This window comes from Chenopodium album, chromosome 25, assembly GCF_948465745.1.
Source record: "Chenopodium album chromosome 25, dcCheAlbu1.1, whole genome shotgun sequence".
Lineage (NCBI taxonomy): Eukaryota > Viridiplantae > Streptophyta > Magnoliopsida > Caryophyllales > Amaranthaceae > Chenopodium > Chenopodium album.
The window spans coordinates 28,084,339-28,106,814 of NC_137858.1; the positions used below are offsets into that span (position 1 = coordinate 28,084,339).

A 22,476-nucleotide genomic window follows, 5' to 3' on the forward strand; every position below is an offset into this window, starting at 1 on the left:
GCTAGAAAACATTCGACAATTGAACTTGATTCCAAATTGAAGCAATGTACCTTTTTACTGTAGAGAGAGTTGGAGTATCTCCTACAACATACATGATGATCGAGGCAAGCCACTTCATATTCATGGCTTCAATATCAGTTTTCTGCATTTGCGCACCTTCTTCCCTTCCTTCACAGTGGGAGCAACAAATTACAGAGCTACTTTTTTACTTGTCAAGGGAGATCGTTAAAAGAAACTTGTCCGGGCAGGTTTATCATTAACCTCCATGTCGACGATGCACCTGCCTATCATTTCTTACTTCCTTCTCAGCCACATCTTGATTCTCACCAGTAATAACCCCCCTAGAGTTCAACATATGAGTTTCATCTTCAACCTCAGATACAAATCCACTATCAGATCCGATTACCACCAAATTATGAGATATGGGTACAGTTCCATTGCTTTCACTGTTCATCACTGGAATGCCTAGCACCCGATTCTGCTCCATATATAACATTCTCATGTTCCTCTCTTGTAATGAGCCCAACACTCGGATGAACTAGTGGCGATTGAAGAAGCTCTACTTGACCACCCATTCCATCTGCAGCAAGCATAGACCTAAGACCAACATTATCTCCAGATCTAGCTTACCTATTGTAGTTGTTCCACGCACTCTTCTCCGACAAATTATTCGAAGTTGATTTCTTCTTCCTTGCCATCTATGGAGGTTAATACATGATATGTAGTAAATTAGTAATCGCCCTAAATAGAGAAAGTCTTCTGTTGCAATAGTTGGCAATTCAAACTTGTAGGTTTAATTGATAAAAGAGGAAGTGAGAAAAGAATTTTGGGATGATATATTTCTAATAGTAATGATCAAAATCCTAACCAAGTCACCTAATAAAAACTAAAACCCTAAATTCGTCATTTTCTCACTTCCTCACATTCTCTAAGAGTCGTTTCAGTTTCTCCGTTCCTCATTTTCTCATCTTTCTTTCTCAATCTTTCTGAAGAATTCAAATTTCAAACTTCAAACTATCGCTTTGAGTTTCATAATCCCAAATAAATAGCTCAAACTGAAGTTAAGATTTTCAACCCGAAAAGCTAAATGGATCTGGTTCGGGTTAGAAGTTTTCTGACCTGAAATTAGGTGACCCAAACACGAACTTGACCTGACCTGATTCGATCCATTTGCCAGCCCTTATCACTTCTATTAGAAAACTTTATACCATATTTTTATTATTTCTCTCTCTTTCCTAAAATCCTACACAAAATATTTTATCATTTCTTTCTCTTTCATAGTCTTACTTAAATATTACTCCCTCCGTGTTTAAATATATGAAATATTTTCCTTTTGCGACCGTGTTTAAATAAATGAAACGTTTAATTTTTATATTAAATTCTCTCTATTTTTAAATAATATTTTCTCTATTTTTTAATAATATTTTCGTTCTCTACTTTTTTTAAAATAATATTTTACTAACTAATGGTCCCCACGAAACCACTTACTATCTACTCTCTCCTCAAATTAAATTATACCCCACTACTTATTATTTTAATAAACTCAATTAACCTTCATAAAACTTCGTGAAAGTCAAAATGTTTTATTTCTTTAAACACATAGAGAGTAAAAAATAATAGAAAATATACATAAAAAACCCTCCTCTCTCACATGCTTTCTTTTTCATGGTTCTCAATAAATCATCCACTACTTACTACTTGCATTATATAAATTATTGTTTAGAAGTAATTTCAATGAGAGGGAGCAATCCCCAAATACTCCCCCTTTCATAATGCCACACAACGTACATCAGCAATGTGTTCAGGGGCGGATATAGCTTGTACCAAGGGTATGCCTTTGCATACCCTACAACTACATAAAAATAGAATTTGGTGCAATTTTTTAGCAATAAATTAAGTGTAGCTTGCTGGTTAATCAAGTGTTTTTTAAGCTTTCTTGAATTTTAACTCTAGTCTAAAGTTCAAATCCCATTGTTACTCATTTTTCCCAACCATTTTTTTTTTTCTGACTACAACATAATTTTCTATTAAGTATATAATTGTACACACCCTATATGTGAATCCTAGATACGTCACTGAATGTGTAAGAAAAATTCACGCTATGTGAGCCAACTATTAAACTGAAATCTTATCACTATTAATGTCACGCCATGTAAGTAAACTATTAAAATGAAATCTCATCACAGTTATTGTCACGACACGCCAATGAACTATTATGAAATCGCATCAAAAAGCCAAATAAGGGAATTAAAAAATCTCTTGAACTTTCATAATCCCACGTACTATAATTACAAAAACTATTAACCAACAAATAAAAACTTTCAAATTCATTAACTGATAAAAGGAACAATTAAAGGAAAACACAACACTAAGCAAAATAAACTGAAAAAAAAAACAAGAAATATATTAACTTGAAAAATCACCATGAATTAGTCAAACACCTAACTACATCTTTCATTTTGCGAATTATATACTCATCATAGGAACTTTACTTTCAAATGCTCTATTGACTCACTATATATGGTTTTGAAATCTGAAACAAGTATAGAGTACATTTAGATTTAAATCACCTGTTTATTTTGTATATGTTACCATATAAAGTCGAGAGCCTAAGCGTATTTGAATGCAGATCTACACGCACGTGATGCATGCTGCACAATTCTAAACATATCTACATAGATAATTTGTAATAGTAAGTAAAAGTAAAGGCATTTTAGGTATTATATGTGGACATCACTGCACTACATCACCCTTGACTAATATAATATAGATTTACATTTTTATATTATATGATTTCTCATAGATATTAATAAGTTACTCCATATATTAACTTCCTAATGTTATTAATATCCATGCATTAGCACATGGTATGTGGTAGACTGGTAGTATAATATTAAACCAAATAAACTCTCCTAAAGCTTTGTGCAAAGCAAGTGATGCATTTAACAAAACAGAGGGAGTAGTAGTAGGACAAAAAACGAACTGAGAGGTACTAAAATACTTCACTTAAAACCCAATTACACCTTACACATGTACAAGTACTAATGTACTAATAACCAATCTAAAATTATTGGGAAATATTAAACCTTTAAGGTTGGGTTCAATCTTATTAGAGACACTTTAAGGGTGAAAATTCATTTCCTTCTCTTATCTTGTCTAACCCACAAATATTAAATTAAAATTACCGTGAAGACTTAAGAAGTTGATATCTATTGAGAGCCCTTCTCCTTACCCTAAAAAGATAATAATGTATGAGTATTAGTAGTCTAGTACTAGTAAAAGTCGCATTCGTTAAACTTGCACACACGCCACCTCACCTCATCGTAAGTCGTTGGTTACACACGCATTCTAATTCAGCATTCCTCGTAATTGACCTATGTTTGAGCCCAAACCCAAATCATACTTCGGCCCGATTCAACACTTACATCATCACACCTGGGCCCGACTCACTCAAAAACATACCAATATTATATACCTGACAATTTTCTGGTGTTGTTTTCAGGAGAGCGTGAGTTTTTCAGGAGTGAAAGCGAGACTTACTTTTTTTTTTTTTTAGGGTTCCTCCTTTCACAAGTTTTCGGATCTGATCAACAATGGCGGATTCCGATGTCGGTAAATTGTTCGTCGGCGGAATTTCCAGGGATACTTCGGACGCTAATTTACGGGATTACTTTGCCAAATATGGCGAAGTTTCTTCCTCCGTTGTTGTTAAAGATCGTCTCACTAATACACCTCGAGGTTTTGGGTTTGTCACTTTCGTTGATCCTTCTTCTGTTGACGATGCTCTTCGTGTTCAACACGTTATTTCTGGTAGACCGGTCAGTTTTTCTGAATCTTTGATTGTGAATTTTGGAGTTTTTTTTTCCAATGTCGGTGGTTCCTTTTCTCGATTGCATGAACCCTAATTAAGTTTTGATTTTGACTTTTGGTTTAGTTTTGTTAATGTTTATACTATATTCAATTTACTGCGATATATAGTTTTGGAATGTATGTTATTTGTTTAGATTTAAATAATTGGTTTTGATTTTGATAATGTGCGTTTATTTGGATTGACTGGTAATGATTTTGACAATGTGTGTTTATCTGGATTTTGGATTGTTTAGTTTTTTATTTGAGCCCCAGATTTTAATAATTGAGTTTGATTTGTGATAATTTTTATTTAATATTTCAGGTTTTTTTTAATAATTTGTTTATGTTCTTATAGAAAATAAAATTAGTCTCATACTATTCAAAAACAAATACTGTATATCTAAAATTAGTCCAAATATAGAAGATAGGATTTGATTAATTTTCAATTTTTGTTTTAATTTTGGCGATGAGTTGTGTTTTGCTGGAATGTGATATATAGGTAGAAGTGAAAAAAGCTATACCAAGACATGAACAACAATCAAATACTCAACCATCGCAACAACAGCAATCGCCTCATCGGCAGCAACTGCCGGGGCAAGGGTACTCTCATACAATCAAAGGATCTGTTAGGAATTACAGTAATGGTAGTTATGGTGCTAGCAACAGTGATCATACCCATAAAACTAAGAAAATATTTGTAGGGGGGTTGTCTGCTGATCTAACTGAGGAGGAATTTAAGAAGTACTTTGAGAAGTTTGGTAGGATTACAGATGTAGTTGTGATGTATGATAACTCCAATAACAGGCCTAGAGGGTTTGGGTTTATCACTTTCGATTCCGAAGAGGTGGTTGAAAAACTTATGCAAAAGAGTCACCATGAGTTGAACGGAAAGCGTGTGGAGGTTAAGAGGGCTGTTCCTAGGGAGGCAACAAAGAGTTCTAACAATGGAAATAATAGATTTGGTGGTGGGAGGTACTCCCCTGCTGCTGCTGGTGGTCACTTGGATGATAACAATTGGTCAAGAGGTCCTACTCCGTATGTTCATTATCCTGGTCAATTCCCTGTTACCACCACCTATCCTGGGTATTTCTATGGCGGTGCATATCCTGTTGGTGGGTATGGTGTAGTTGGTTATGGGATGCCTATGGCTCCTAGAACCCCTTGGAATAATTATGGTGCAATGATGGGGGTTCGACCTTTGCACTATGGAACTGGCTATTATCCAACTGGAAATGGCGGGGTTGCTTTGTTGGGAATGTTTAATGGTTATAATGGAGTTGTAGATACTGGAGGCAATGTAAAACCGGATGAGAATACCAATGGAAATTCTCAGGTGCCTATCAAAGACGGTAGTCGACACATAAAAGGAGCTGTGAATGTCAAGAAGAATTCAAGAATCCCTGATGTGCAAGTGCAGGCGAAGGTGGTGTCTCCTGTGGGTCAATCTAGCTGACCAAATTCCACTTGTATCCACAAATGTTTATGATTCATACATTGAAGGAGGAGTTGAGGTTGTTTTGTAGTCTCTGCACTATTCTACTTTAGTTACCTCCTTCCTTTCTCTGTCTATTCAACTGATATATATAGATCTTTTCTCTTTTCTTGTTTCATTTTAATGAAATTTTAGTACAGGATTCAAATTTTGTAATATAAGTAGTTCCTAATTGCAGAAATTCAATCATATGCCTTATATTTCTGCGTATTTAAAGTCATACGTTCCTATTCAGGAGTTATATGCTGATACGTTTGCTATATATGTCGAGTATCTGATATTATCCTCACGAAATGGTATGTTGTTTATGCTGTTTTGCTAATGCCTTATTGGGAAGCTTTAAACATGTGAAATTACAAGCTGCTTGTTTGTTATGGAAAGCCTTACAAACTCAGCAGCTTGTTATTATAATACTTGCTGTTTTTATTAAGCTGACAATTACTTTTGGGCAACATTATACGGATGTACTACATATTTAGGTATCATATTTTAGTTAACTTGACAAAATCTGAAAATCAGAATTTAGCTTGTTTGCAGTAAGGACAGTGCGGAACCTCTGTCGCCCTGTAGGGGTGAGAGAGAGAGAGAGAGAGAGAGAGAGAGAGAGAGAGGGTGGGTGGGGGACTTGGGGGGTGGTTTGCAGAATTGAGATTATCGACTCTAATTAAATCCAGGAGTCACAAGAGTTCATGATCATTAGTCAATTTAAGATTGCCTCATCCATGTTCCTTTTTATGCACCACATAGACTTTTTTTCATTACGATATGTCACCTACTTGAGGTTATATAAATGGAGGGTGAGGGTTGAGAGACAATAAAGTCATGCCTCACAAGGGTAATATAGGCATTTCAGGCATCAGTTTAAAGTTGTCTCATTGAATTATCAAATAATATCACTGGAGTTTTAGTGGTGTAAAATACACTCTTAATGGTACAAAATATAGTTTAAGTGGTACTTCAAAAAGCTCCACTGAAATGTTAGTGGAACAAAATATAAACTCAGTGGTAGTGGTCCCAAAAAATTTGTATCCGTTTTTGCACGTGATATATGTTTGAAAAGTTTTAGTGGGGCACATGCCACCTTTTTCACTCTTCCTATCTCTCTCCTCCGTTCTCTCTCTTCCTTAAACTTTTATGTTATTTTAATAGTTGTGAGACACTTCCATTTGTCTCACAACTCATGATTTATACTTCCTCCACCTACTCAACCTTTTATATGCCATCCTTTTGCATTACGTCACGTCATCTAATCAACTTTTTATTATGCCACGTCACCAGTTAGAGTAGATTCAAACACCCAACCTCTTATAAGAAGGATGATTGTTTAATTTTTTTCCCCAATTATCAAACATGTTAAAAACATGAAAAATAAATGCATATATATAATTGCAAATAAATTATGATGTTTAGATTGATTATGCTATTGAAAAAACATATAATTGCAAATTATGATGTATGTTTTGATTGTGGTATTGAAATAACACAAGGGGGGAAGACAAATAAGTTATGGCATTTGGTTTGACAATGTTTATTTATGTTTCGAAAAGCCTTAAAAATATATCAGTTGTATAACTACAAAAGTAGCAACCTAGGTAATCTCCAGGCTACTCACTAATCAAAAAGAAAAAGAAAGACACAAGATGAGTATATACACTAAGACTCACTATCGTAGGAATCACGGTTGTTTTTAGCTACAACAAGCCCTTTAAACCCCAAATTCGCCTATGAGGACGAGTGAGGTCTCGTAAAGGTTTCCAAAGAGCTTACCTATAACTCTCATAATTATACATGAGGCAAAACATAAAAAAGTAAAAGAAAGAAAAGAAAGGAAAATGAAAAATGAAACCTTTACGTATTGGACATTACAAAGAGACTACATTTCAAATGAATAAACAACTTTCTCAACCAACAAGGTATCACACTCCACTTTCATCCCGTTCTATCTTACCGCGTTCTCCCTACTAGTCTCAAATCTCCCTCTAGTGAGCATCTCAATAGTTCCTTAAGGAACCGGAAAAGAAGAATTTTTAGGCTACTCGACATCTTGACTATGCATCCCCTCCCCTTAGGCTATAACTCATATTTTCATCCACCGGAAAGTGACTCAACCTCTAGGTCAAAAGGCTTTCCCAAAGGTTGTAACGTAAGGGTACAAGGTGAGGGTAAGCTAAAATTTAAAATTTGGTGGTATTCCTAATTAATGAAGCAAAGGGTGATCAATCCTTAACACCATAATCAAGTAATCACCAAACAAAAATAAACTAGCACCCCCAAGCTTATTCAAAGCTATAATCAGTCACTCACAAATATATATACAAAAAGCGTAAACGCTTCTCCCCCAAGCTTAAATGAAGCACTATCCTTAATGCTTAGAAGGAGAAAAGTATTACATCAAAATAATTTTGAATTTTCACTTTTTTTGTTGTTTTTCATATCATGACAATTGTCCTCGCCTCTTTCAACTATGGACGACTTTTACAACTTTGCATTTGAATGTCCTTGCCTTTTTTAACTTTGGATGGATTTTTCATTTATCCACTTGTCATTATTCACAAAATATACACAAAACACAAGCTTGCTTTCATTTTGAACCAATATCCACACTAACATACCACAAACTCAATAATATGATCATTTGCTTCACAAAAACCAAAAATGGAACAAAAAGAAACAAAAGGCTCAATAATCTAAAGATGTGGCTTGAAAACAAGGTTAAATGATCAAATGGTTAGTAAGTAGGCAAATGTAAACCCAAAAATCAAAAACGATGAATACTATCCTAGAAAAGAAAAAGTACCACCCCGAAAAGATGCCTTTGTCATGCCTAGATGGTTTGGTCTCAGTCTTAAGAAATATGAGTCAAGATTCTAAATTGAGTCTGCAATAGTCAAGGATCCATGCCGCTCATGTAAATAATGTTGAAGGCGTGAAAAATTATTAACTACATGGATGTAGCAAAAACTCACTATTGGTGTCAAATCGACTATAGGAAGCAACTACCAAACATGCCATAAACAAGTAGAATCCGGTTTCATGATCCTCCTAGTTCTTAAACATGCTACCTTAGCATACGCCATCCTAGAATCAACCAAACATATTCTCAACTACCTAGGAAGGTGATTATTCAAAAGAAAAAGTTCATTGTATATTGTCCAATTCACAAGAGAAAAATGAATAAGCCTCAAAAACTATATACAAACCAAAAGCAAAAGAAAAGAAAGGAAAAGGAAAGGAAAAGAAAGAAAAATAAAGAAAATATGGAGACAAAGATAAAGGAAAAGTAGGAGAATAAAGAAGAGAGCAAAGATGCAAGCAAAACACATAATTCCCAATCATCATACAAGTGATCAAATGGCACCATCGTCAAAGATCCCAAATACTCTAGGTGTTATAAGCATACATCTTCGAACCATTCAACTTCTCCTAAAACTAATCCTATTCTATGCATCTAAGAAAAGAAAAGGAATAAAAGAAGGAAAATAAGAAGGATCTCACCGGGCTTCCAAGCAATGCTAAAATAGTATGGTGAAGAACCAACCACCTTATGAAGCTCCAAGAGACATAGCATCATCATGAAAGCCACGTGAGAACAAAAATAGAAAAATAGAACTATAGACAAAGAAAACGGTTAGTAACTTCAAAACAAAATAAAAGAAAGAAAAGTGAAAAGGAAAGAAACTAAAAAGCAAAAATAAGCAAAACTAAACTATCAAGAAAGGAAAAGAAGTAAACTATCAAGAAATAAACTACAAATCAAGTAAGCTAAAGAAAACTACTCATTAATCTAACAACTAACACTAAGCTACAAAATTTGGATTCAAAGGGATTTGGATTCAAGGGTTTTGGATATTAGGGCTTTGGATTTGTGGGAGCAATAACATGATCATCAATGAAAAATCATTACAACAACAAGATCAAGAATGGAAAAAGTGGGCATGAAAAGCAATCAACACCAAAGAGAGATCAAGAAAGAGACCAACATACAAAGAGGCAAAATAAAACAAGGCAAGCTCAACAACAAATTGGCTACCTGTAGACACCCATTTGTGTCTCCCCAAAACCAAACCCAGTGATGAATACCTTTCGCGTCGAACCATAATCGAATGAAGTGAAAGTGTGAAAAGTCTAGTGTTGCGGTTAGTAATTATTAAAAATCTTTCTTTCTGTTTTTGAAAACCAACTCTATTTTATGAAAATACCTAATACATTTTAGTTTAGTCCATGATAAGGGTCCAATAATAGTGTAGTTGGATGGGGCTCAAAAAGAGATTTCCAACGATATATTATAAGCCCAATTCCGATGAATAATGAGGAAGTTATGGCGAAAATACTAAACTGGGCCCAATTTGATATTTACATACGGCCCAGTGATCTAGAGGAGGTCCTATTATTATTCTTAAGGTTAGTAGGATTGATTATAGTCTTCTAGAAGGTTCTTTTCATATCCTAGTGAAATTAGGATTGATAATTATGTATATGAGTTTTATTTGGAATAAAATAATATTTTATGTGAAATTACGATTTTAGCCTTTGTACGGACTTTGCAACTCAATTTTATTGATAAGTGGACTCCGTGTTCGAAAGCGCGTGGAAATCCAAGCTGTCGCAAATCGACAAACTTGTCGCCTGGCGACAAGTTGAATTCCTTGCGACAGCATGGAGTTTTATTCCTTTTCAAATTCTGACTATTTTTCAATCAATTTCCGGACTGTTTTCTTATAAATATGGTCCAGGACCTCCGTTTTTAATCATCTACAATCACCTAATTCTATCTCTCTTCTCTCTTGAGCAATACATGATTTCTTTCTCTAATTCTCTTTCTAGCTAGCTTTTACAAACACAATACCGCACGCACAAGATCTAGAAACACCAAGCCAAATTCGAAGTTGCCTTCGCCCTAGACGTGAAAGGTTTATACTTTTCTGAGGTTTGGTCCCAAATCCAGTCTAAACTTTTTAACTCTTTCTTTTAATTCTTTAATTTAATTCTTTGATTTAATATTTCATTGAAGTTTACAAACTCGTGTATTTTGTTATTAGAAAGAGGTTCGAGGCGTCGAAGTAAGTAAGTTAGCTTACTCCCTATTTTATTTCAATGTAGAAAGCATGCTTAGATTTGATTAATTCCTAGTATCATGTCAGGATGTTATTTAATGCTTTCTAGTATCATGTTTAGGGTGCCTTTTATGCTTTCTAATAGCATGTTAGTATCATGTTAGGTTTAAAGCTTTGATCCGTATTGTTTAGTGACATGCTATGATTGGTTATTAATCTTGTTAGTATCATGCCTAGGATCTTGCTATTATTATTAAGATTTATTATCATGATTATATTTAATATTATGATTATTATGTTGCTTGATATATATTTATTGTTATTGCTTGATCACGCCTTTTATGCATGTTTAAAGAGAATTTGTACTTGAAATCACACTTAATAAGCTAATTAATAATTTGGTTTAGGCTAATATGATTTTAATTCAAGTGATCGCCAATAATAGTTTATTTGTGCATTAATATTTAACCAACATAGATTAAACAGGTTTAAAGTTAACCTAATGATTGCATGTTAGTCAAAAAGTGCACATGAATACGAGTAGAATAAAGTAGAGGCCTATTTTATAGGGCGGATCCTTTCTTTTGTAGATTGGATTCGTACCCTCATCCCTGAACCCTATTTGGTTTAAGACCTTTTGGAGTTGACGATCTCATGGATCGTTAAGGGGTGTAACCTTCACCTCGTGAACAGTTTACAAGTTCCTAAAACTTGTTGGCGACTCTTTTGCCCTCTTTTCTTTCCATTTGGATGCCACCATACTTTAGTGTATGATCACAGTGGGGTTCAAGCTCGGGGTTAATGCTTGAAATATTCCCTACACTACCGATACAAAAACCCTAAGATAAGTAAAGTTCCCCCAAGCTAATCATAAATACATCTCAAAATCCCATCAATACAAAGAAAGCACACATAAGATAAGGGATGGAGGCAAACGACACAAAAATGAGGGAACTAGCAACCACTACCACTCAGCCCGGCGCCATCGTGGTCATCAAAGGATGGGGGACCATAAGAATCCTACCCTCCGGTGTAACGCCCCGACTTTTAACTGGCGTTACCGGAACGTACTTAATCTGTCATTCGCAGCAGAAATTAATTAGTCATAGCTAAACCATTCTTTACTCATCATACACAGCGGAATCAATCATATAGATAATCTCATAATCACCTGTGGGTTATGGCCCACAAATAAACATACTCCTTAATAAGAAAATTCAATAAATTATACAACTCCAGTCTTCCTTACAGTAATAAAATAACAGATCTGTCTCAGCTCTCAATGATTCATAATACATAAGCCTTGATTCCATAATCCCTCAACTATGTAAACTCCTTTAATCCTTTTGCCTTTGATATTAGCTTCGTCATCATTATCCCTGTAATTATCCATAAAAATAGAAAACATAGAAAACACAGGAAAAATCCAAAAATGAGTGGAAAACTCAGTAACATTACTCTAGCTCGTAAAACCGTTTTTCTTTCAAAATCATTTGAGCACATATCTTATTCCTTATGCATTCATAGTTGTTCAGAAATAATATAATATCATTATTTTTAAAAGTTGAATCGGCAAGGATCATTCCCTTTACATAAGATCATAGGTAAGCACAGGTTTTGGACATAACATAACTTTCATTCGTGTGGGATTAATTCCCCATTTCATTAACATACTTTCCTCCACCTATAACTCACTTATTTTCTATGTTCAGTTCATTTTCCATTGTCGACAAATGTAACCTCGTATCATATTAAATCATTTCTAAACAACTTTATACCTCATATAAATTCATAGCACATTGGCACAATTTATAATCATTCATTTGTAACACTTAATTGAATAAAATATTCATTAGTGTTAAACAATTAACAGGGGCATAACATAACAGATCACGTCCACATATCTTATAGATTAATAAAATAACTAGAAATACCTGTTAGTCATAGAATTCTTATCACCTTGTATGATGGTAAGACATCTTTATGAACGATCGTACATATCAGTATATCGTAAAACTCATTAATAGAGTATCCTTATGAGTTCTCATAAGTCCTTTAACAAAATTCAAGTATTCATAATCTTTTTGGTGGACATGCTAGTCGCTGGACAGTATGACATGGCGGAACGTCTTCCGCGATGGGCCGGTGCCCATAACATAGAGCTGGTGCTCGACATAGTTGGGCAGGTGCCCCATGGGTACATGCATTGCATGACCGAAACATAACATATACTGCCAGACGGACTAGGTCTTTCACTTTCATTTATTAAGTTATGTATCTTTTAATAAGTTATTCGTAGTTTATTAACATACTTTCGAGAGTTCCACAAATTGAGAAAACATTGTATACATGTAAAATCATTCATATAAATCATAAGACTGAAATACATCAACGAACATGTTGATCATCTAGCAAGTCATTTATACCAGAATATAAAAGATCATGTCATGTCATTTGCACATACCACGCTTTTAAATCATAACATGCCAAACATACCATACATGCATACGTATGTTACAATAACATGTCATTAAAATTACACACGTGCACTCATAATAACTAGATATAATTGTCACACATACAGGTCTAAACACATGCAGTAGCTAAACATAATAATTACAGATACGGAACTGAACACAATTGCTAAACATAATGGTTACACACACAGGGCTAGACATAATGATTACCTCATTCGATCATCTTTAATCATCTCACTTAGCCTCATAATTATCATCTGAGCTCTATAACCTCCATCATTAGTTTCTCATTGCTATGACTCATTCGATCATACCCAGTAATAATAAATATTCATTAGTAACCTCTCAATTCAAAACCTTTGATAGAACAAGTATAAGCTTATTTTTAGAAACAAAACAAGTATTACCTCATTTTGAGTAAAATGAGCATTACTTTAAAAATAGATACTACCACTATTCATATTAGTAGAAAAAGAGTTTAAATCTACAAATACTTTAATTACTTAATATGAAAACAACACAAATAGTCAAAAATACTCGTTTTATTAGAAATGGGTATAAATATTAGTACGTAAGTACAGATATGATACTAAACAAGCAAATACTACTATTATTCATCATCATTAAGAAAATTAAATTAAAACAAAGCTAGTAATATATAATCATTAACTAAGAAAAACAAGAGTTGCTTTCCAAACATAGAAGTCAACTTATACCCATAATTAAGAGCAAATAAAAGATGTAATAAGCTCACTTTAGTTTCACGTGTACAGAGTAGCCTCAAAGGCCATTTTTAGTTTCACCAAGCATACCATGATTGGAGGAAGAAGAAGAGTACGTGGCTGCGATGCGTGAGCTTGGTGGCAAGGAAAGAGATGGCAGCAACCATTTCAAGCAAAGGGAGGAGCGGTGATAGCCGCGGTAGTAAGGACGGTGATAATATATGGAGTATTATTGTTCCAAGAACTTGAAAGAAATGAAGGTTATGAATCATAAGATGAAGTTTGCTAAAGTGATAAGCTTGAGTATTAGACAACCAATTATAAGGAAGTAAAAAGTAACTTTTAATCATCAATTCTTAGCCGTGAAGGAGTGAGATAAGCTCAAGATTGAGATAAGCATAATCAATCAACTTTGATCGGTTAGGCCAAATTAAGCAACAAGTAAAAAGAACAAGCAAAAATTAACTTTGGTCTTTATAACTTCACCGTGAAGAAAAATGGGTGAAGGGAAGAGGTGGGTTTTGTTTTCTTTGGATACATAAGGGTATTTTGGTAATTTCACTCTCTCGATCTTTGACATTTTACAGATCATAAAAATATCATTTGACCCGAAATAAATTTTGAAATAAATAATTTTCGTTGTAGAATTAGCTTTTGAAATAATATAATCTTAAAATAAGATTAAGACTAAACACAGTCGTTCTTCGTAAAATAGAGATTAAAATTATATTAAGCTTATAATAAAGATTGGAGTACAATAAATCATGTTTAAAAATCCCGGGTATTACATCCGGTGTACCCAGGTGGCCAACCATAATGCTCCTTTAAGTTTTCTTGTTTCCAAGTGGCAAGAAGGGTAAATTACTCGGGCAAAGCGAGCGGTAGTGGGTGCTCGGGGTGTACATAGGGGTAGTTAGGATCACCCCTATAGTCGCTCCTGCCGGGAGCACGGTATTCATAATTACCGTGCTCATCGGGGAATGAGCGAGGCTCGGTAATGGACCCCGAGGGTCCTTGCCAATATGGGTGCGTAGGTACCCCATCACCCCCATAAGATGGTATTGGACCAACTTGGGGTGAAAAGTATGGGTAGTTGACCGGGGGAGTGATGTCTCCCCAGTTAACACCCGCATCATACATTTGTTGCTGTTGGAGAAACATACCTTGTTGCATCTCCGAAATTCCCCTCATTTAAGTATAGAGGGCCTCAAAGTCTTGATGATACATGCCCTCCAACCATATTTTCATGCTCTTCATTTGAGCACTAAGAGCATCCAAGTCGGAGCTTGCATATTGGTGTTGTTGATCTTGATGTTTTTGTTGTTGCGGTTGTTGTTGTTGGTGGTGTCGTTGTTGATGTTCTTGGGCTTGCCTTTCCTCATTAAAAACATCTTCCATATCTTCATCCTCCCGGGGATTCAGTAACTAGAGGGCACAAACCATACATTTCGGGCATGGCGGTGAAGAGAGGTTAGAGAAGGGTTTGGAAGATAGCACCAATGGTTACCCCTATAAAGCCAATAAAAGACCTCATCATCTTCATCCTTGGCTAAGTAATTCACTTGCTTCAGTTGTTTGATATCAAGGTAGAGGGTGTTAAGATCCCCTACCGGAGTGCAAGAAAGTAGGTATCTCTCATACCCAAGCTTTGTAGCCAACCTTGTGATCATGCTACCACAAGGAATTTCACCCGACCGGCTACCCCTCATGTCCAAACAATTCTTCAACAAAATCCGCCCGAGGTTTAACCGACCCCTATACTCCTCCTTAGTAGCAATCCATAAAGCTCGCAACTCAGGGAGCGATAACTTTCCCAAATCTTGTTTAGGGAACACCGAGTACTCCAAGAGCCGATGAAGCACTCTCATACAAGGTTGATAAATGTCGCTAGCTAGGGAGAAACGAGCACCAAACTTGTTAAAACCGGAGATGGTATGCCAAAAGGCATCCGGAGAGAAACCATCTAAGTACTCGTGCTCGCGATCGGAGAAGAAGAGATCCGCATTTGGATTGAAATCCAAGGCCACATTGAACTTGGCCAAGGACATGACACGAACCTCGTTGAAAAGCTAGAAGGTGATCTCATATTCTCTATCACCATTAGGAGTCACACTCAAAGAAGATAAAAACTCCCAAGTAGGCTCAAGGTAAGCCGGTAGCACTTATTATCATGTATCCCAAAGCCAAGATTATCAAACAGAACCCATAAATCTTCATCAATACCCAACTATATCATGCTATATTGATGGTAGTGCCGCGAGGGCTTGTAGGTTCTCTTTTGAAAGCTTTGCCATGTAGGCTTGTTGTCTTTGTCAACAAAATGTGTTTTACAAATGGGAAGAGGTTCAAGGTTTTGAGATTGTGGAGAGGATGTGTTTGAAGGTGATGGTTCTTCAATGGAAACGTTTGATTTTCTTTTCTTGGTTTTGGAGGTGATGGCTTTCAAGTATTTAGACATGATGAATCACCTTAACAATCACAACCAAATCACAAGTTCAACTTCTTAAACACTCCAAACCACCAATCACACCTTAATCACACCGTTGTTCAACCGACCACTAATTCACCAATACTACCAAAAATCAACTTCACCAAATCACAACAAATTTCCACAAATTAGCTAAAAAAATTAACAAACAACACAATGTAAGCAATAATCAATCAACAAACATCGCAAATAATCATCTAAAATTCAATTTCAATCATCAAAATCACCAAAATTCATACTACTACTATTCACTAACATGAACAATCTTAAACATGCAATTTTATGGTATAAAAATGCAATTAAGAATATGAGAAGAATATTATACCATACAAGGAGTAAGATTGAACATCCTTTAGCCACCAATTCACTCAAGAACGAAAAGCCCCAAATATGTATTAACTATGGAGGAGAGAGAATGGAGGTTGAATTTGAGGAAAATAGTATGAATTTGTTGAAAATGAAGGAACTGTTATAAGATTGTGATGATATTTGATGGAATTTGGAAGATTTGATGATGAAATTTGATGAGGAAAGATGTTAGGGTTTGTGCTTATCTTGAGTGAGAAGAGGGGTACGTTCGAGTTGATAGGGAAAAGGAGGAAATGAAGAAAAGAAAGGAGGAAGAAGAAAATAAAGAGGCACGACATCAGGGTTGCGCGGCCTGGCAGCGCGCCCGTGCCAGTGTCGCGTGCGGCCACGCCTTGACCTGGCGCGCCCGCGCCAGTGTCGCGTGCGGCCATGCCTTGCCCTGGCGTGCCCGCGCTAGCCTGCTTTCTCTTTCTTGGTGCGTTCATGTGTGGGCTCTTCGTTCAATATCATCCCAGGGCTATTGAACCCACAAAAGTGGCAGTTTCAAAAAAAGTTGACAGTGGGTTCAACATCCCACAATAATGATAGTACCACAATGAACCCACCAAGTTCAAACTTTCTTCACATTTAAGCACAAATTTCCCTATCTTACCTAACTAACATTTCTTACCCTTTTACCTCAAAATCGATAAAATCGAATATTATCACATTCAAAATCGTGAAACACCTTTCCATTACTCATGGTCACTTGAATTAATCCAACTCCAAGAATTCAACCTATAAATAAAAAAAAAACAAGTGAAAGAAGAGAAAATAAAAGAAAGAAAATTAAGGAAAATAAATCAAAAGAAAAGGCCAGAAATCTCTGGATTGCCTCCCGGGAAGCGCTTGCTTATGGTCCTAAGCTCGACCCTTCCTCCAAATTATGGAGGGTCAAAGAACACCACCTTCTTCAAAGTGGTGGAAGGCACAAATTCTTCTTCAATACTTAGCAACTTCTCATTATTGCTTGATGAAACCTAACTTGCTTGCATTTCAAAAACAACCTTCTTGTGCTTCAACTTCAATTTCATTCTCTTCTTCGTATAAGCACTTGCCTTCTTCTTAACCTTGTTCCTTTTTGTAGACGTTTTCACACCATCCACATCCATGGAATCATCCTCCTCCTCTTGAGGACAAGGCTCAAACCAACATGGAATGTTAATTACCTCTTCGTCATTAGCCTTTGAAAGCTCCTTTTTCTCTTCACTAACTTTCATGCAATCAAAACTCACAAGCACATCATCGAAAATCTCATGAACATTGTTAGTTGAAGAATTAATCACATACACATTATCAAATGAACGAAGGGAATTATCACTCTTGATTCCTTTCACAAGAGACAAGGATTTATACATCGGTTTTAGCTTAAAGCTTTCCTTTTTAATACCAACTCTCAATGTGATATGACCTCCTTTAACATTTATCAAAGCTCCCGAGGTAGCTAAGAACGGCTCCCTAGAATAATAGGAATGTGGTCATTTTCTTCTATTACAAGCACAATAAAATCTACGGGAATTGTGAAATCACCTATCTTAAGGGGAATATCCTCAACTCTTCCTTTTGGAAACTTAATGGATCTATCAGCCAATTGCAAAGTCATGTTGGTAGAAGAAGCTCTCCTAGCTTAAGCTTCTTAAACATCGAGTAAGGCATAATGCTAACACTAGCACCTAAGTCACACAATGCATTTTCAAACAACTTACTCTTGATTTTGCAAGGAATAGAGAAATTACCCGGATATTTTATCTTCTTTGGTAGGTCATTGTGAATCAAAGCACTACAACACCACCAAGCTCTACCGAATCTTTCTTATTACACTCTCTCTTGCCACTCAAGATATCCTTAAAGAATTTGGAATATCTAGGCATTTGGGTCATGGCTTCGGTGAGAGGGATAGAAAAATGGACGTCCTTCAACATGTCAAGGAACCTCCCAAATTGTTCATCCAATTTGTTCCTCATAAACTTTTGGGGGTATGGAAGGTCGGGTTTTCTCACTTCCTCTTGCATTCTCTCAACACTCTTCTTTTTCTCATGGACTTCCTCTTTGCTCACACTCATTGACACATCTTTCTCTTTTTCCTCACTTGAATCACTCTTCTTCTCAACCTCCTCACAATTCCTAGAAACTCTCTCTTCAAGCACTCTTCCACTCCTTGTAGTGATAGAATAAACGGGTTTCTTAGGATCAACTCCTTGAGAAGGTAATGAAGAAGGGCTAGCACAATCTTTCAAGGTGTTGTCTATTTGAGTGATTTGTGTTTCAAGCATTTTGTTGTGTGTCATCATCTTATTAAACTTCTTATCACTCCCGCCATGTAGGTGTTCAAAATTTTTGTTTGATTCTCAATTATCTCTTCCAAATTAGACTTAAACGATAAGGGTTGAGTATAAGAATTGTCACCATTGCCTTGAGGTCTTGGAGCAAATTCGGGTGGGGGTCTCCTTTAATTGTTTTGAAAATTTCCCCTATTTTGATTGTTCCAATTACCTCGACCTTGATTGTTGCCAAAATTTTGGTATTGGCCACCAAAGCCTTGAGATTGGCCTTGATTTCCATACCCTTGGCCTTGATTTTGATTACTATAACCTTGATTGTTATAGTTACCTCGAAAACCTTGGTTTCCTTGGTTCCTATAATTACCATCATTGTAGTTATCAAATCTACCTTGTTGGTCAGAATTTCTATTCCCAAAGTTCCTTTGTCCATCAAATCGTTGACCATTGTTATTATTTGAGACAAAAATCACATGCTCACATTCTCTACTCTCAATATCATCACCATTGTCAAATCCATTTGAACAACTAGAAGCATAATGGTCATTAGACCCACAAACATCACAAAATTAAGCATCCATTGTGCATATTGTTTGAAGTAGAAGGAGGAGTAGAGTTAGAAGATGTACCTCTCCCCTTAATGTGGGAGGGATGACTTGGGCATTGGAATTTGCACTCTCAAGCTTGGCCTTAATTGTTGTCATCTTCTTTCCAAACTTGCAATTTGAGAGGATAAGTTGTTGATGGCATTGAGGTGATCAACCGAATAAACCGTTGATCCGTTCTTGCTCGAAGACTCTCTCTCTCTCTCCCTCTTGCCAATCCATATAATGCACACCACATCTTCTATAATGTCCACAACCTCTTCTTCGGTTTTGTTCATGATTTCCTTGAGGACTCAACCCTCCATAGAAAATTTGAATAATTTGGTAGTTCGAGATTCCATGGTGAGGACATTCTCTTTGATACTCCTTATATCTCTCCCAAGCTTCATACAAACTTTCACTAGGCTTTTACTTGAAACTTTGAATCAAAGTTCTTGCCTCCGTTGTTTTCGTTTGGGGGTAGAATCGGGATAAGAATTCCTTGGTAACTTTGTCCCATGTTCTTAGAGAATTCGGCTTGACCTCCTTGTCCAACCATTCCAAGGCTCGACCTATGAGAGAAAAGGGGAACAACTTGAGCCGGATAAATTCTTGAGAAACGCCGTTCACTTTGATAGTGTTACAATACTTTTCGAACTCTTTGAGATGGTGGACTCTCATTCTTAGCCCCACTAAATTGTCTTCTTTCGATCGAAGTGATCATAGTCGGTCTTATTTCAAAGTCGTTCGCCGATGTTGTACCTAGGGCAATCCCACTCTCGGGAATCCCCAATTCCTTCAATGCCACTCTCAGATTTTCTCCCATGCTTAGTTCTTCTTCTTCTTCACTTGAAGAACTTGTACTTAAAGATCTACCAGCAATTCTTCTCCTTGAAAGTGTCCTCTCAATCTTTGGATCAAACGGCACAAGGGAACGTCCACGTGCTCTATGCATACAAAACTCAATGAAACTATTAGTAACACGGCTACAAATGTAGCCTGAAGAGAATAATCTTTTTGTATTTTTGAAAATAAGGTGAAATAGACTCAACAACAATAGCAAACATTTACGCCATTCCCCGACAACGGCGCCATTTTTTACTAGAGGTGGAGAGTAGGTCATTGATCACTCAGCACACCCTTATACTAGCATAGGATTAAGTCGAGTGTCGAACCACTAAGGAATAGGAGGTGGTCACTATTGCTAGAGTTAAGCTATTTCGGAGACGTAGGGTAAGGTGTGTGTAATCTAAACAACTAAGAAAATGAGATTGAAACCAAACATATCAAGCACTAGGGTTTAGGATCCACACATACATGCAATGGATACAACTAATCGGGAATGGAATTTGTTTTGAGTGTTTTTGTCCCTCGGGAGAGTTACAGCACAAAGATTGGTCCTGCGCGAGCTGTACCTGCAAAATAAACGGAGACTCCGAGTGGTAGGAGCTCCGCCTCCAATGATCAAGTTAGTAACTTGAAGGGAGAGAAAAAGGTGCGGAAATTTAGGTTGGTATCTGCTCGGATTCCAAGCTCCGATGTCCTTATCAAAGAGTTAGTGTGTAATAAATGGTAAAACGTCCCCTCCAAAAGAGGAGAATCCCCCTATTTATAGGGTCCTCGAGATTAGTGCCCCTGATTAGGTCATCGAGCCCTAATCATTGGTGGGCTGCGCCGCATTGCGGCTTTCTCGAGATTTGGGCCATGAAGGCCGCCTTTTCTCCCATTTATCTGGAGTGCCACGTGTCAAGCAAGGATTGGTCCACTTTGGGCCATCCCAGGGCTGACACGTGTCATCCTCTTATTGGACCACATGGCGGGGTAAAATTGCCCTAAACATTTGCCCCTCACAGATGTGACGTGGCACGCCACGTGGCATCTGTGACACGCGTCACGCTCCGGTTGGTGGTAATTTTACCGCCAAAAAGTAATTGTTCACCTTCTGAGTAAATTACGGGAATGCCCTCGAATTTACCCTCTATATATAGCCGTTTACCCCTCATAATTTTGTACGTTTACAAAAATTTCCGAGAGAGAAAACTTAGCTTAATCTTCCGTCTGAGTCAAGCGCAAGCCCGAAAGTTCGCTCTCGTCTTACATAGCCGGTTCCGCCTACCTTCAGATATCAAATCTAAAGGTACCGTCTCTGTCTCTCTCCGCTCTTTTCATTTTTCACCGCTTGTACATATTTCTTGCAATAAATGGATGCATCACCAACACACACGGCACAGCCTAGGTTAGAGTCCAGCCGGTCACCAAGGACGGCTGAGTCTAGGACTGGGAGTGTCGTCTCGGGGTGTTGGGACCACCCTTTTGCTTAGATTCCGACCATTACGTGTTTGTGCAGGACACAATGGCTCGGACAATGCAGACGGCCCTCGATCCAGACTATAGGAGCGAGGGCTCAGGCGGCCAAACGCCCGAGGGAGAAACGTCTTGTCGGGAAAACCAGACAGCTCTGGAGAGATCCCCTCCGCGTGCCCCTTCTACCCCAGCGGATTCCTTTTTTGAGGAATGCGACCAAGGCGGCGATGAAGTCGTCTCTGAACCCTTCTCACAAAATAAGGAGGAATCTGGGAGCGACAGCTCCGCCTCCAGCTCTTAGAGCAGTGAAAAGCCCATGTCACCGCTTGTAGACAGCGAGGATGAAGAGAGGAAGAAGTGGAGTGAGAAGGACGATCCCTTCAAAATCCACGTCTCAGCCAAGGATAGAAAACACATGGAAGACAACTTGGAGAAGATTAAACTCATGACCCGTTAGGAGACGGGTACGAAATCAGAGTGCCGCCTGAGGACGGCACCATCGCCTGGGAGGACGATGAGATGAGCGCCAACGGCTACTTCGGCTGTTATGTGGCGGCGTTCAAAGCCGGTCTTCGCTTTCCCCTTCACGAGGCGGTGAAGGCAATCTTGAGAGGCTACGGCCTCGGAGTCTGGCAACTTACCCCCAATTCTTGGGCAAACATTCTGGGGTATGTTGCCGCCTACGAGTTTCAAGGGCTGCATCTCGGCTGGGAGGCCTTTGCTAAGATGCACTATCTTAGCCGCAACCCAGGCGGTTGGAGGGCGTGGTACACCTTGACCACGTACCCTCAATATATGATGACCTTGGATAAGGTTTCAAAATTTGACAGCTGGAAGCATCGGTTCTATTTGCTGACTACCCCAACCCGGCGTGAAAAC

The 22,476-nt window shown here is 37.3% G+C and overlaps 1 protein-coding gene and 1 non-coding gene across 2 annotated transcripts; both read left to right on the top strand.

Annotated features, from left to right (window-relative positions):
- Positions 1–3,491: 3,491 nt before the first annotated feature.
- Positions 3,492–5,527, top strand: LOC145614718 (RNA-binding protein 1-like). The gene is made up of 2 exons (XM_081669789.1): positions 3,492–3,818; positions 4,349–5,527. The coding sequence occupies exons 1-2, from the start codon at positions 3,594–3,596 to the stop codon at positions 5,300–5,302; spliced, it is 1,179 nt and encodes a 392-aa protein (XP_081525915.1). The 5' UTR covers positions 3,492–3,593; the 3' UTR covers positions 5,303–5,527.
- Positions 5,528–19,648: 14,121 nt separating this feature from the next.
- LOC145615782 (small nucleolar RNA R71) lies at positions 19,649–19,754 on the top strand. Its single transcript, XR_014107372.1, has one exon. It is a non-coding gene; the product is annotated as a small nucleolar RNA R71 (small nucleolar RNA).
- The last annotated feature ends 2,722 nt before the right edge of the window (positions 19,755–22,476 follow it).